This window comes from Podarcis filfolensis (assembly GCF_964270895.1).
Source record: "Podarcis filfolensis genome assembly, chromosome: 16".
Classification (NCBI taxonomy): domain Eukaryota; kingdom Metazoa; phylum Chordata; class Lepidosauria; order Squamata; family Lacertidae; genus Podarcis; species Podarcis filfolensis.
In genome coordinates, this window is record NC_139620.1 from 25,442,387 (window position 1) to 25,456,988 (window position 14,602).

General features: G+C 46.8%; 2 protein-coding genes across 4 annotated transcripts in view; one reads left to right on the plus strand and one right to left on the minus strand.

The window, feature by feature from the left end:
• SIRT4 (sirtuin 4) overlaps nt 1-2,669 on the plus strand; it is an 11,713-nt gene extending 9,044 nt beyond the window's left edge. For both annotated transcript variants that reach the window (XM_083590545.1, XM_083590544.1), the window contains exon 5: nt 2,458-2,669. The gene's annotated coding sequence lies outside the window, so the exon portion shown is untranslated. The remainder of the gene's footprint in view (nt 1-2,457) is intronic.
• Nucleotides 2,670-3,521: 852 nt separating this feature from the next.
• Nucleotides 3,522-11,501, minus strand: LOC310751283 (hydroxysteroid 11-beta-dehydrogenase 1-like protein B). 2 transcript variants are annotated; one of them, XM_083590566.1, is made up of 6 exons: nt 11,327-11,501; nt 8,543-8,673; nt 7,374-7,485; nt 5,837-6,025; nt 4,843-4,986; nt 3,522-3,765 (listed from the first exon to the last, which is right to left on the minus strand). In XM_083590566.1, the coding sequence occupies exons 1-6, from the start codon at nt 11,406-11,408 to the stop codon at nt 3,551-3,553; spliced, it is 873 nt and encodes a 290-aa protein (XP_083446692.1). In that variant the 5' UTR covers nt 11,409-11,501; the 3' UTR covers nt 3,522-3,550. The 2 variants fall into 2 exon arrangements, with proteins under 2 accessions (XP_083446692.1, XP_083446693.1); XM_083590567.1 differs by lacking the exon at nt 11,327-11,501 and adding an exon at nt 10,193-10,389.
• Between the last annotated feature and the right edge of the window lie 3,101 nt (nt 11,502-14,602).

Here is a 14,602-nt window from a genome sequence, read left to right on the forward strand (position 1 = left end):
AGCAAAACATCAAACATTAAAAGCTTCCCAAAAAGGCTGCCTTCAGATGTCTTCTAAAAGTTATGTAGTTGTTTATCTCCTTGACACCTGATGGAGGGCGTTCCACAAGGTGGGCACGACTGCAGAGAATTCCCTCTGCCTGTTTTCCTGTAACTTCTCTTCTCACAATGAGGGAACTGCCAGAAGGCCCTCAGTGCTGGACCTCAGTGTCTGTGTTGGACGACGGGGGTGGAGATGCTCCTTCAGGTAAATAGGGCTGAAGGTCTTTAGGGCTTTACAGGTCAGCACCAGCACTTTGAATTGTGCTCGGAAACGTACTGGGAGCCAATGTAGGTCTTTTAGGACCGGTATTATGTGATCCAGGCAGCTGCTCCCAGTCGCCAATCTAGTCACTGCATTCTGAATTACAGTGGTGCCTCGCAAGACGAAATTAATTCGTTCCGCGAGTCTTTTCGTCTTGCGCGGTTTTTCGTCTTGCGAAGCACGGTCCGTCGCAACCGCACCTCTTCAAGCGGCTTTAAGAAAAAAGGAAACAAACTCGCAAGACGTTTTCGTCTTGCGAAGCAAGCCCATAGGGAAAATCGTCTTGCGAAGCAACTCAAAAAATTCTTTCGTCTTGCAAGTTTTTCGTCTTCCGAGGCATTTGTCTTGCGAGGTACCACTGTAGTTGGAAACAACAACTTTGAAGTCACCTTCAAAGGTAGCCCCACGTAGAGTGCATTACAGTAGCCAAGTAGGAGATGTTTAGTCATAATCTCCTTTCTTGTCATTTGAATCCATCGGTTCAGGTCCTCCCCTCGGAGCAGCAGGAAGCAAGCTCGCTCGACCTTCCATGTGACAGCCCTTCAAATATTTGAAGGTGGCTATCCTGTCACCCCTCACAGCTGAAGGACCATGGAGAGCTCCAAGTGAGCCACTTGCTCCAGCAAAACTTGAGCTTGAACTGAGCCTGTACATGAGGGATGGAGAAGCTGTAGCCCTCCAGGTGTGGTACTCCAGTTCCCATCAGCCCCAGCCAGCAATGCTCAGGGATGAAGGGAGTCCAGCAACATCTGAAGGAACACAGTATAGCGCCTGTTGCTGTGTGGGTTGAACAGATTGGGGAAATGTGCATCAGTGAGGCTGTTTCCCTGCAGCTCGTATCCAGAAATATTACTGCCTCCCACTGCCTAGGCAGACCATAGCCTAGCATCCATTGCTGGCCTTCTCCTCCATGAATCCATCCAATCCCTTTTTCAAAAGACATCCAAGTTGGTGACGGTCATTGCATCCTGTGGCAATGAGTTCCGTAGTTCTGCCTCACTGATGCACATTTTCTCAATCTGTTCAACCCACACATCAACAGGTGCTAAGCTTTGGTCCTCCAGATGTTGCTGGACTCCCATCATCCCTGAGCATTGCTGGCTGGGGCTGAAGGGAACTGGAGTACCACACCTGGAGGGCTACAGCTTCTCCATCCCTTATGTACAGGCTCAGTCTACGCTCAAGTTTTGCTGGAGCAAGTGGCTCACTTGGAGCTCTCCATGGTCCTTCAGCTGTGAGGGGTGACAGGATAGCCACCTTCAAATATTTGAAGGGCTGTCACATGGAAATTCGAGCGAGCTTGCTTCCTGCTGCTCCGAGGGGAGGACTAGAACCAATGGATTCAAATCATAGAACTGTAGAGTTTGAAGGCACCCAAAGGTCATCTAATCCAGCCCCCTGCAATGCAGGAATCACAGCTAAAAAGCCCCTCTCCCATGGCCAATCTACGCAAGAGAGAGAATTTTGTCCTCTTCAGTCTCTTGCATGCTACATATGGTTTTATCACCTGGAAAGGCACACCCCAGTTTAACAGCACAGTTCAAGATTGCGGCCACTTCACCAAAAAATAATTTTAAAAAAGATAGGAAGCTTTAAACAAAACAGAGCCGAGCAGTTCTGTCCTGTTTCCACTTGCTATTTTTATTTAATCCACTCCACTTGGTTTATTTAAACCAAGGACTTGTACACTGACCACTAATTATGAATCATATGTTGTAGATATCATGGCAAATCTATTATGCTATTTTTGCAATGTACAAATGACATTAAAAAAAATAATTGTGGCCACTTTCTGGACAATCTTCAAACATCAAGTTTGCACTCTGGTCCTGCTGGTGGGCTCCCCTAGTTGGCCACTGTGGGAACAGGATGCTGGACCAGATGGGCCACTGCCCTGCCGCAGCAGCTGGGTTCTCCTTATGCTCTCCTGGAACCTCCAGGTCTAGGGGCAGTCTATCCTGATTCTTGAATTCCTGGGGGCATTTGGTCCCTGTGAGAGAGGGAGCCAGGACTAGACAGGCCACTGCCCTGATGCAGCGAGTTTCTCCTTATGTCCTTTATGCTGTTTAGCTTTCTTTGCAGCATCAACCTGCCGGGGGTGGGTGGGCGCAGACGGACCAGCCTCACCACTTACCATGTTTTTTCTCCTTCCAGGGCCGCTGCCAGCAACGCCGCCACATCTTCCCAGAGCTCATCCAGCCCCACGTCCGCTTTCAACACCCCTGTGCTGGCCAAGTTCAGAGGCAGCAAAGATGAGGAGAAGGAGGACAGTGAAAACCCGGGTCCTGATTCTCAGCCGACGGGGGCCTAAACAACTTTTGTGTATGGGGAGATGCTGTGTGAATTAAAAAGAAACCTCCGGTGCACGCTGCTTCCCGGGGTGTGGCCTCTGCTGCAGATCTGGCAGAGAGGAAATGGCTACCGGTGGCCGGGAGAGGGGAGAAATGTTCATGCCTTAGCAGGAGGGTATGCCTCCAAATGCTCTTTTTCAAAAGGATATGTCGGTACTACAATTCCCATCATCCCTAGCTAGCAGGATCAGCGGTTGGGGGTGATGGGGTTTGTAGTCTGAAAAAACAGCTGGAGACCTCTGTTTGGGAAACACTAGGATAGGGGAAGGGCTGCAGCTCAGCATAAGGCCGGTGCCTTTTGAAATCTGCTCTAAATGAGAGCCATGAGGACTAGAAACTTACTTCGTTTTCAGGGGAAGGGTGCAGCTCAGTGGTAGACCATCTTCTCTGCATGCAGGAGCTCTTGGGGCTGAATTTCCAGGTAGGGCTGATGGACCTGACTTGGTGTAAGGCAGATTCCTATTTAAATCTGCTATTTGTTTAGAACAATGAGGACTAGGATCTTACTTCATTTTTAGGGGAGGGGCACAGCTCAGTGGTAGAGCTTTGCGTGCCGAAGTTACCGTAAGTTCAGTCCCTGGCATCTCCAAGTAAGCTTGGGAAGATCCCTTCTCTGAAACCATATGTTGTTTGGTTATGCAAAAAATAAGAACACCATAAAAATTCATGCATATATTCAGGGAAATGTGTATGTGAGTTAGAACTGCACACAAAAATGTGTTTATTAGGTGAGATTTGTACTTAAAACACTGTTGAATATTCAAGAGAGAGAGATAGAGATTGAGAAATGCACTAGAAAGCAGCCCCCAATAATTTGCAGCACCAGAACTTGTAGCTTTCCCACTCATAATTCTTTTCATAGTCCACTCATAATCCACTTTCCCCACAAATAATTCTCAGAGGATTTTCTCCAGAATGTAGCTGTTGCTCATGATCTGGTCCACGACTCCTGGCAGCCAATCTCTGAGGAGCATCAAAGGTTTCGTGAGCCAGTAAGGAAAGAAAACTTCCCTCACCCTCATGACGCCGCCCCTCACGATTGCCTGGGCGCAGAGCTCTTTCGAACTTGGCTTCATGGAGATCTTGCCTTCTACCATCCTCACAGCTGAGTCTGCGGGAAAGAACGCGGAAGGCAAGTCAGTGTGGAAAGGGCACCAGGCACCCGAGGATCTTGGAAGCTGCTGCTGGTCTGTCTACCTTGCTGCTGCCTACAGGGGCTGACGGTGGCTCTCCAGAGCTGCAGGCTCAGGAGTCTCACCCAGCCCTCCTGAAGACGCTTCCGGGGATTACCTGCTCTGCTAGGTTGGCAGGAGCTGGGACTGAGCAACGGGAGCCCATCCCGTCGTGGGGATTTGAACTGCCGACCTTCTGATCGGCAAGCCCAAGAGGCTCAGTGGCTTAGACCACCGGACCACCCACGTCCCATCACAATGTTTAGCTGGTGTTATAAGAAAAAACTGCTCTTTTCCCCTTCTGGGCTATCCTGGAGCCCGTATAGAGTCCTTAAGTGGGTTCCCTATCGGTAGGAGAAAATAGCAGAGGCCAAGAATATTGAGAAGCAAAGCGGCTAGTAAGCCTGATCTTTATTAAACTGTTGCAACAGGGTCCCCACTCACCACACGCAGGAGGGAGGAGAGAACCCTGAACAATGATGCGCAAGCCCTTAAAAGACTTTTGAAATTGGCCACCCTGTTGCCCAAGACCATCCCCCTAAAACAGCAAACATACATCACAGAAGGAGACGGTCTACAGCAGAAATCCTGTTTGCCAGGGTACCTCATAATGGTCACTGATTGCATTACCTGGGGCAGTCTGGCCATTCTTTTGTGATGGTTCATGCTTTAGTTCCTGAATCCAGGGCACAGGCTCACCCTATTCATACACAAATATACCCTTAAGACAGGATTTGCAAGAAAAGGACAACTGAAAGGCTTCCCTCATTTTCCTCCCTTACTGCAGAGGAATATTTGGTCATTGGGAGTGTCAAAATGGCTTCAGGATTGCTCTCCTGTACTATTTCAGACACGTGGCTTATATACGTATGTATGTGTTTGCCTTGAACATTTATGAACATTTATTTTACATTTGAGACCTTAGAATTCTTACAACACTGGTGATATATCACGAGGTTGAACACTGGATTATCACCCAGCCCTACTAAGCGGCTGCGCTACCTGGGGCTGCTTACCTGTGTCAATGTACCCCAACACGGCAACCGTGATGGGCATGTTGATTTCCCGAAGGCGCAGCTCTGTCCGCAAGGAGCTGTAGAATCCTTCCAGTGCAGCTTTGCTGGCGGCATATGGAACGGAGAAAGGGGCTGGAAGGCGGCCTGAGAGAAAACAGGAACATATTCCTACTTGGAAGGTTGCAGAATCTATTTCTCCAGAAACCAAAGGGGTTAAGGGGATGGAGCGACTGCCCCTCTGAGGGAACGTTGCAGCGTTTGGGACTTTTTAGTTTAGAGGAGAGGCAAGTAAGGGGGTGACATGATAGAGGTTTGTACAACTGACACGGAGAAAGCGGTGACAGAACGGATTTTCTCCCCCACATGTTTTTTTCAGCTGAAGAATGGGGTGCGAGTGCTTTCCAATAAATTAACTCACAGAGGATTGGGAAATTTAGATGCAGGAGCCCTAGAAGGACCTAAGAAGAGCCCTGCTGAATCAGGCCAGCAGCCCATCTAGTAGTCGCAGTAGTAGTAGTAGTAGTAGTAGTAGTAGTAGTAGTAGTAGTAGGTTTATACGCCGTGCATCTGGCTGGGTTTCCCCAGCCACTCCAGGCGGCTCCCAACAGAATTTTTAAAACACGATAAATACATCAAACATTCAAAGCTTCCCTAAACAGGGCTGCCTTCAGATGTCATCTAAAAGTCAGATAGTTGTTTATTTCCTTGACATCTGATGGGAGGGCGTTCCACAGGGCGGGTGCCACCACCGAGAAGGCCCTCTGCCTGGTTCCCTGTAACCTCACTTCTCGCAGTGAGGGAACCGCCAGAAGGCCCTCGGAGCTGGACCTCAGTGTCTGGGCAGAACAATGGGGGTGGAGACACTCCTTCAGGTATACTGGGCCGAGGCCATTTAGGACTTAAAAGGTCAGCACCAGCACTTTGAATTGTGCTGAGAAAGTTTGGACCTCCTGAGATCACTTAGGCTGGGGGGTCTCCAGTCGCCTGCCCATACCGCATATGGACGATACCACAATGATGTTGCCACGGGACTCTTGCAACATGCTCAGGGCTGACATGGTGACCTGGACGTAGCTGAAGAAGTTGACCGTCATGGAGCTGATCACAGATTCCATGTCTCCTTGGTACGGGCCAAAACCGGTTTTTCCACCGACATGATTCAGAACCAGCAGATCAAGCCCCCCTGCAAGGGAAAAGAGCACAGAGACCCTGAGTGGAAGTGGGAGAGCAACAGCCGTGCTTGGAGATGGACGGAGCTCAGCCTCTTCTCATGTTTTCAGGGTGTCCCTGAAAATCAGCCTGTGCCAAGCTCAGTCCTTTCATGATTTAGCTGCGGTTCCTTCGTTTCAGGGGGTTGGGCTAGATGACCCTTGGGGTCTCTCCCAACCTTACAATTCTCTGATACCAGCCTACGCAAGCCTGGTGCCCTCCTAATGTAGGAACGCAAGGAGAAATTTGGTTAGGCTTGCATTAAGACAGCGTTTTCCGAACTTTTTTCTCCTTACCCAATAAAAAGCATTATTCAGAAGCGTGATTTGCGCAAGCCAATAAGGAAGATAGTAACGCAATGACATTCAAAATGGAAACTATGAATTGCCCATGTATTCAAAACCCACTTCAAACTATTTAGGTTAACCAAGTCAACAGAACTGATGGACGTAATCCGGTGACACCAGCTTTCACAGAATCACAGAATGATAGAGCTGGAAGATACACCCAATCAATGAGAAATTGGAAACAAGTCAAAATCGATTAATCTCAAATGACTGGGGCTGATGGGAGTTGCTGTCCAAATTATCTGGAAAGCCAATCAGGTTGGGAAATGCTGCCCAACCCCCTTCCTTCCTTTCTTCTCCTCCCTCCCTCCCTCCCTCCCTCCCTGGCCAGGTTTAATTCAAATCCTTCAAACATCCTATGGGGAAGGTTCTCAGGAATGGTGGAAGGAGAAAGAATTTGCCCATGTGAAGACCATCAGATGGAAACTCTTACGCATATGGTTCTTAAATGTAAACTATATGTTGATCTCCACCAGCAGTTCCTAGATCAACTCCGCATCCCCAAATGGAAACCAGAGTTAGAGGTCATACATTTTCTATTATTGGGGAATAATCAGGAGCTCACCAAGTTAGTGGCTAAATATCTGTATCTGGTTTTTTGTTGTCAAAACACATTGCAGATGTAATACTAGACTGCTTTGCCTCTTTCATTTGACAAATGTTTTGTGTCACTGGGAAGGCAGTAATTCTGTATTGATTTGCTATGGATGTTTGTATGCAATAAAAGGTTTAATGATGATGATGATGATATACCATCCTTCATCAAAAGATCTCTGGGCAGATCTTTGCCAAGATGCAGGCAGACAAGGCCAATAGCTGTGGTGTCCCAGGGCAGAAGCCGTGTTCCCCTCAAGACGAAAGGGTTAAGGAGCCCTTTGCCTGCGCCTCAGGTAGCTTGTGTGGCAGCCTTTTGGGACCTGGAAGAACAGTTGCCAGCCCTCCAAGACTGGCTAGAGACTGGCCTTCCATCTTTACCCAAGACGTTCTTGGTTTCTTCCACAACATTCCGGGCAGAAGCCAAGTCACTCATATCTGAAACGACGTACGAAGCAGAGGCGGCTCCCAGTTTCAGACAATTCTGGACTACCTGGAGGAAACAAATAAATGGAAAACGAGCCCCAAAATGGAAAACGAGCGAGGTCCCAATTAAAGAAGATTGGCAATTTAAACTGATGGAATATGTGCAGCTTGCAGACTTAACTTATAGAATAAGAGAACAAGAAGAGTATACGTTTAAAGAAGATTGGGAAATGTTTATTGAATTATTAAGTGAATTATTCAATACACTTGAAAAGGTTGGCAGCTTTAAGATAAATTCAACAGTGTAAATAAATTTTGATGGATGTAAAAATGGAATATTGGATGGCTTAGTTTATGTGAAATGTGCAGGGATCTATGGCATGCAAACTGAACCATGGAAAGAGAAGAAGGGAAGTCATTGATATTTTAAGGTTGTTTAAATGAATATTCTAAATTGTAAAATAGAAAAAACTTAATTTAAAAAATGCAAAAAAGAGAAAACAAATAAAAATAAAGAGGGAACTTGAAAATGGCTTCTAAGCGGTTTTCAAGTATAAAATCCATTGTAAAATACTACAACGCACAATAAAACAATCCTATCTGAGCAGTAAAAAACAGCCACAAAATTTATTATACAGCGAGCCAGTTGAAAAACACCATAATTTTAAAAAATCAAAATCAAAACAGTTGGATCAGGAAGATCAAGTTCAGGGGAATGTTCATCAGAAACAAGTGTGTCTTTAAAAACCAGTAGAATAGCAGTAGTGATGGTGAGTCATAAAATCATAGAATTATAGAGTTAGAAGAGACCCCAAGAGTCATCTAGTCCAACGCCTTAGAGCAAAGAGGGTGTTCCATAATGCCGGTGCCATCAGGGAAAAAGCCTCCATGTTCCCACAAGCCAATGGTCACCATCAGGGCATGGCTAAACTAAACCGGTTTCCATTATTGAACAACGGATTCTTGTGGGAGGGGAGCTTGGTCAGAAGGAGGGTCAGATGAGGAAGAGATGGGGGGGTATTTTTGAGAGGGGAGGGGAGGCTAAGGGTTGTAGCCAAACTAAGACTATTGGAATCAAGGAACCTGAGTTTAACTACATTGGGGCCAAGGGATTAACAGTTTACCTTCTGGAGGCGTGTCTCATTCCTTGCTGTCAGCATCAAATGGGCCCCCATCCACGCGAACTCATAAGCCATTTGTTCCCCTATCCCTGTGCTTGACCCCGTCACCAGGACCCGTTTCCCTCGCACCATTTCTGGAGACAGAGAAGGAGATGGTCAACATCAGCCACCCGTGATGCAGATGTTCTGCACTGAAGTTCGTAAGAACAGAAACGTAAGGATAGGAGGAGAGTCTGGCCAAAGGGGCCCCCATGCAGTCACAGAATCACAGAGTTGGAAAAGACCCTTAGGATCATCTAGTCCAGGCCCTGCCCCAACTCAGCCCTCCAGATGTTTTGGGACTACAACTCCCATCATCCCTAGCTAACAGGACCAGTGGTCAGGGATGATGGGATTGTAGTCCCAAAACATCTGGAGGGCCGAGATTGGAGATGCCTGATCTAGTCCAACCCCTTACAATGCTGGGATATGCAGCTGTCCTCATACGGGGATCGAACCTGCAGCCTTGGTATTATCAGCCAACTGAGCTATCCAAACTATCCTGTTCTCGCAGTGGATGACTAAATGCCCCAAAGGGAAGCCCACAAGCAGGATCTGAGTGCAGCAGCACTCTCCCGTCCGGTGGCTTCCAGCAATGGGGATTTAGAAGTATTACTGCCTCCTCCCTAGTAATTGATTTCATTTCACAAGATCAATATATGGCTGGATTGTAACAGAATGTCGACACCATTACGAAACAACAAAGTTGATGAAAGCAATTATTTAAAACATTCAAAAATCAAATCAGAATAAATGATTATTACCCCAGAGTCTCAGGGGTGGTGGCAGCCCAAGGGAGGGTCTTTTCTGTGGTGGCCTCTAAGCTGCAGAACTCCCACTTCACAGAGATGCACTTTCGTTATACAGCTTTCAAAAGACGCACCTCTTTCCCCTGGCACCTGTGTCTTTAGGATCCACCTTCCCCCCAGTGATTGTAATTAAACTGTTTTTAAAGTTGTGTTTTGTTGTAACCCGCTCTGGAACCTTAGGATGAAGGGATAGTTAAATAATAATAATAATAATAATAATAATAATAATAATAATAATAATAATAATAATAAAACACTAATGTAAAACATGGGCCAGGTTCTACGTATCTGGATAGGGTAGTCTAAACAAAAAAAGTTTTTAGCAAGTGCCAACAACAGAACCTCCAAGCTTCCCTATTTTCCAGGGACAATCCCATATTTACAGAAGCTCTCCCGGTTTCTGATCTGATCCCTGAATGTCCCGCTTTTCCTTAGGACTTCCCTATTTTCTTTGGAGAAATGTTGGAGGGTAGTGATCCGACCCCTGAGCCATCTGAAGGTAGCCCTGTGTAGGGAAATTTTTCAATGTTTTATTATATTTTCATATATGTTGGAAGCTAGGTGGGCGAGGTATAAATAGCAACTTCTTTATTGTTGCTGTTATCATTATGATGATGATTATGGAACAGGAAGTCCCTATTTTCATCGGATAAATGTTGGAGGGTATGCAACAAGAGCAGAGCAAACGTGCTTGTCTGGTGTCGCTAGCTATGTGCAAACATCCCTGAGAACGGCAGAGGCATTTATGTGCAAGAGACAATCAAAGCCACGTTTCAGAAGAGGCAACCCTTCTCCCTTGGCTTACCTTCGGAGAAACTTTCCCAGGTATAGGCATAGTAAACGAGGACAGCGATGAGGACAGGCGCGACGATCTTGAGCACCGCCATGGTGGTCTAGGCAGCCAATCGTTAACCTCGATTAGCTGGACTTGTTTGGCGAGGTTCAGAAATCCACCCTTTGCCCTGTGGCCACCCGAAGCCTTTCCCTGCTTCAAATTGTGCAATTTCTCCTAGCCTTGGGCACACAGCTCCACCTCTCGGCTCCAGTGCCTTTTGCAACCGGCTGCAAAGTCTGAACTTGTGAAAGAAACATCCTTCACCTCCTCAAGCGATCAGCGCTTTAAAAAACCTGTGTGGTTGGAATCCGCCCAAGGGAGAGTCTTTTCTGTGGTGGCCTCTAAGCTGCAGAACTCCCACTTCACAGAGATGCACTTTCGTTATACAGCTTTCAGCAAATGCTAAAGACGCACCTCTTTCCCCTGGCACCTGTGTCTTTAGGATCCACCTTTCCCCCCAGTGATTGTAATTAAACTGTTTTTAAAGTTGTGTTTTGTTGTAAGCCGCTCTGGAACCTTAGGGTGAAGGGATAGTTAATTTAATAATAATAATAATAATAATAAACACTAATGTAAAACATGGGCCAGGTTCTACATATCTGGATAGGGTAGTCTAAAGAAAAAAAATTTTTAGCAAGTGCCAACAACAGACCCTCCAAGCTTCCCTATTTTCCAGGGACAATCCCATATTTACAGAAGCTCTCCCGGTTTCTGATCTGATCCCTGAATGTCCCGCTTTTCCTTAGGACTTCCCTATTTTCTTTGGAGAAATGTTGGAGGGTAGTGATCCGACCCCTGAGCCATCTGAAGGTAGCCCTGTATAGGGAAATTTTTCAATGTTTTATTATATTTTCATATATGTTGGAAGCCAGGTGCGTGAGGTATAAATAGTAACTTCTTTGTTGTTGTTGTTGTTATGGAACAGGTGCTCCCTATTTTCATCGGATAAATGTTGGAGGATATGCAACAAGAGCAGAGCGAAGGTGCTTGTCTGGTGTCACTGGCATGCTATGTGCAAACATTCCCGAGAACGGCAGAGGGATTTATGTGCAAGAGAGGATCAAGGCCACGTTTAGAAGAGGCAACCCTTCTCCCTTGGCTTACCTTCGGAGAAGCTTTCCCAGGTATAGGCATAGAAAGCGAGGACAGCGATGAGGACAGGCGCGACGATCTTGAGCACCGCCATGGTTGTCTAGGCAGCCAATCATTAACCTCGGCCAGCTGGACTTGTTTGGCGAGGTTCAGAAATCCACCCTTTGCCCTGTGGCCACCCAAAGCCTTTCCCAGAAATAAACAACTATCAGCGTAATAATAATTAATAATAATAATTAATAATAATTAATAATAATAATAATAATAATAATAATAATAATAATAATAATGTATTATTTATAGCCTGCCCATCTGGCTGGGTTTCCCCAGCCACTCTGGGCAGCTCCCAACAGAATATTAAAAACAGTAAAACATCAGACGTTCGAACTTCCCTAATCAGGGCTGACTTCAGATGTCTTCTAAAAGTCAGATAGTTGTTTATTTCCTTGACATCTGATGGGAGGGCGTTCCACAGGGCGGGCGCCACTACCGAGAAGGCCCTCTGCCTGGTTCCCTGTAACCTCGCTTCTTGCAGTGAGGGAACTGCCAGAAGGCCCTCGGTGCTGGACCTCAGCATCCGGGCTGAACAATGGGGGTGGAGACGCTCCTTCAGATATACTGGGCCAAGGCCATTTAGGGCTTTAAAGATCAGCACCAACACTTTGAATTGTGCTTGGAAACATACTGGGAGCCAATGTAGGTCTTTCGGGACTGGTGTTCTATGGTCTCGGCGGCCACTCCCAGTCGGCATTCTAGCTGCGGCATTCTGTATTAATTGTAGTTTCCGGGTCACCTTCAAAAGTAGCCCCACATAGAGCACATTGCAGTACAGCTGGGAACACACCCAGTCTGGAATCCCAGACAGTCACTGCCAGTCAGTGTAGACAATACTGAGCTAAGTCTCACTCACCATAAGGCAATTTCTTATGCTCTCCCGATCTTCCAAATAGGGCTTCAGTTCTGCAGGGATGCAGAGCGAGAGGGAGATATTTGGGACACGTGCAAGGGGGACATTGCATCTGTCTTCTGACAACCTTCCTGAGGTTTTGTAATACAACCCCCAGCAGACCCCAGCAGACACTGAAGTCCAAGAAATCAAGATGACACAGGGTGGATGAAGGCTGAGTTACAGGTTGGGTGCTGTCCCCCTACACAGTGGATGGCGCTGTGGTCTAAACCACTGAGCCTCTTGGGCCTGCCAATCAGAAGGTCGGAGGTTTGAATCCCCGCGACGGGGTGAGTTTCCGTTGCTCAGTCCCGGCTCCTGCCAACCTAACAGTTCGAAAGCACGCCAGTGCAAGTAGATAAATAGGTACCGCTGCTGCAGACAGGAAGGTGGTGGTATTATTATTATTATTTGAATTTATATACTACCCTATACCCGGGGATCTCAGGGCAGTTCACAGAATAAAATCAAGATATAAAACCACAAAATAATAATAATAATAATAATAATAATAATAATAATAATAATCCCAATAGCCCCCCCCCTCACAAAACATATTTTAAAAGGGCATAGAATGTAAATCAGATCAACCAAAGGCCTGGTTAAAAAGGAATGTTTTTGCCTGACACCTAAGGGTGGCTAATGAAGGCGCCAGACGAACTTCCCTGGGGAGAGAATTCCACAGACGGGGAGCCACTGCAGAGAAGGCCCGTTCTCGTGCTGCCGCCCTCCGCACCTCTCACGGAGGAGGCACATGAAGAAGGGCCTCAGAAGATGATCTCAGGCTCTGGGTAGGTTCATATGGGAAGAGGGAGTCCTTGAGGTACTGTGGTCCTGAGCTAGTTAACAGTAGATACTTTCAAGTTACGTCTTGCTATTTAAATGGTCTCCTATCTGTGTGAACCTTCCTGAGTTCTTAAAGAGGGAGTGGAGAGGAAGGTTTATTTCACTGTCCTGTATAGGTCAGAGGGTGCAAGATTTATATATTAAATGACATTTGTAGACTGCTAAAGATTTTTATTTTTAAGATACTGAAGTGGTGTACAGAAAATTGAAATCTGCAATAAAACCATCAATAGCAAACCACTAAACTCATCATTATAAAATACATTCTAAGCCACAATGTAGCTCAGGGGCTACAGTCATCTACGTTGCATGAAGAATGTCCCGGATTTCAAGTTGGGCTTGGAAAAACTCTGTCTGAAACCCTGGAGAGCTGCTGCCAGTCGGTGTAGACAGTACAGAGCTAGACAGATCAATGGTAGCTTCCTATGTTCCTAAAGGAACACAGTCCAGTTTTAAAAACTGTGGAAAGCCCAAGCAAAAGAGGTTGCCTTTAAGAGGTGTCTAAACCGGCTGTGGGATGCAGGTGGCACTGTGGGTTAAACCACAGAGCCTAGGACTTGCCGATCAGAAGGTCGGCAGTTTGAATCCCCGCGATGGGGTGAGCTCCCATTGTTCGATCCCAGCTCCTGCCCACCTAGCAGTTCGAAAGCACATCAAAGTGCAAGTGGATAAATAGGTACCGCTCCGGCAGGAAGGTAAACAGCGTTTCCGTGCGCTGCTCTGGTTCGCCAGAAGCGGCTTAGTCCTGGTGGCCACATGACCCGGAAGCTGTCTGTGGACAAACACCAGCTCCCTTGGCCAGTAAAGAGATGAGCATGCAACCCCAGAGTCGTCCACGGCTGGACTTAATGGTCAGGGGTCCCTTTACCTTTTGAAACAGGTGATGGAGGAGACTTCTCAACAACAACAAAAAGGAAAGCGAGTGTAGCCTAGTGGCTAGAGTGCAGGACCTGGAAGAGACCTGGGTTCAAATTCCCACTCATCCTTGAAGTTCACTGGGTCATCTAGATCTAGACCAACCCCCTGCAATGCAGTGATCTCAGCTAAAGCACCCATGACAGATGGCCATCCAATCTCTGCTTAAAAACCTCCAAGGATGGAGAGTCTACCACATCACAAAGGAATCCGTTCCAATGTCAAACAGTTATCATCAGAAAGTTATTCCTGATGTTTAGTCGGAATCTCCTTTCTTGTAACTTGCACCCTTTGGTTTGAGTCCTACGCTCGGGAGCAGGAGAAAACAATCTTGCTGCATCTTCCATGGGACAGCCCTTCAGATATTTGAAGGTGGCTATCCTATCTCCTCTCTGTCTCCCTTTTTCTAGGCTAAGTATACCCAGCTGCTTCGACCGCTCTTCATACGGCATGGTTTCCAGACCCTTGATCATCTTGGTCGCCTTCCCCTACACACTTTCCAGCTTGCTGTGGGGATTAAGTGAGGAGGAGGAGGAGGAGAACCATGTAGGCCACCTTGAGCTCCTCGCAGGAGAAGGTGG

What these genes read in the sequence shown, in the direction of transcription:
- LOC310751283 (XM_083590566.1), bottom strand. Translation starts at nt 11,408, where the DNA reads ATGGCGGTGCTCAAGATCGTCGCGCCTGTCCTCATCGCTGTCCTCGCT. An exon ending in AGAAACCAAGAACGTCTTGG is followed by an intron (nt 6,026 to 7,373) that starts GTAAAGATGGAA and finishes TTTCCCTTGCAG; the next exon opens with GGGGGCTTGATCTGCTGGTT. An exon ending in GTTGGGGTACATTGACACAG is followed by an intron (nt 3,766 to 4,842) that starts GTAAGCAGCCCC and finishes TCTTTCCCGCAG; the next exon opens with ACTCAGCTGTGAGGATGGTA.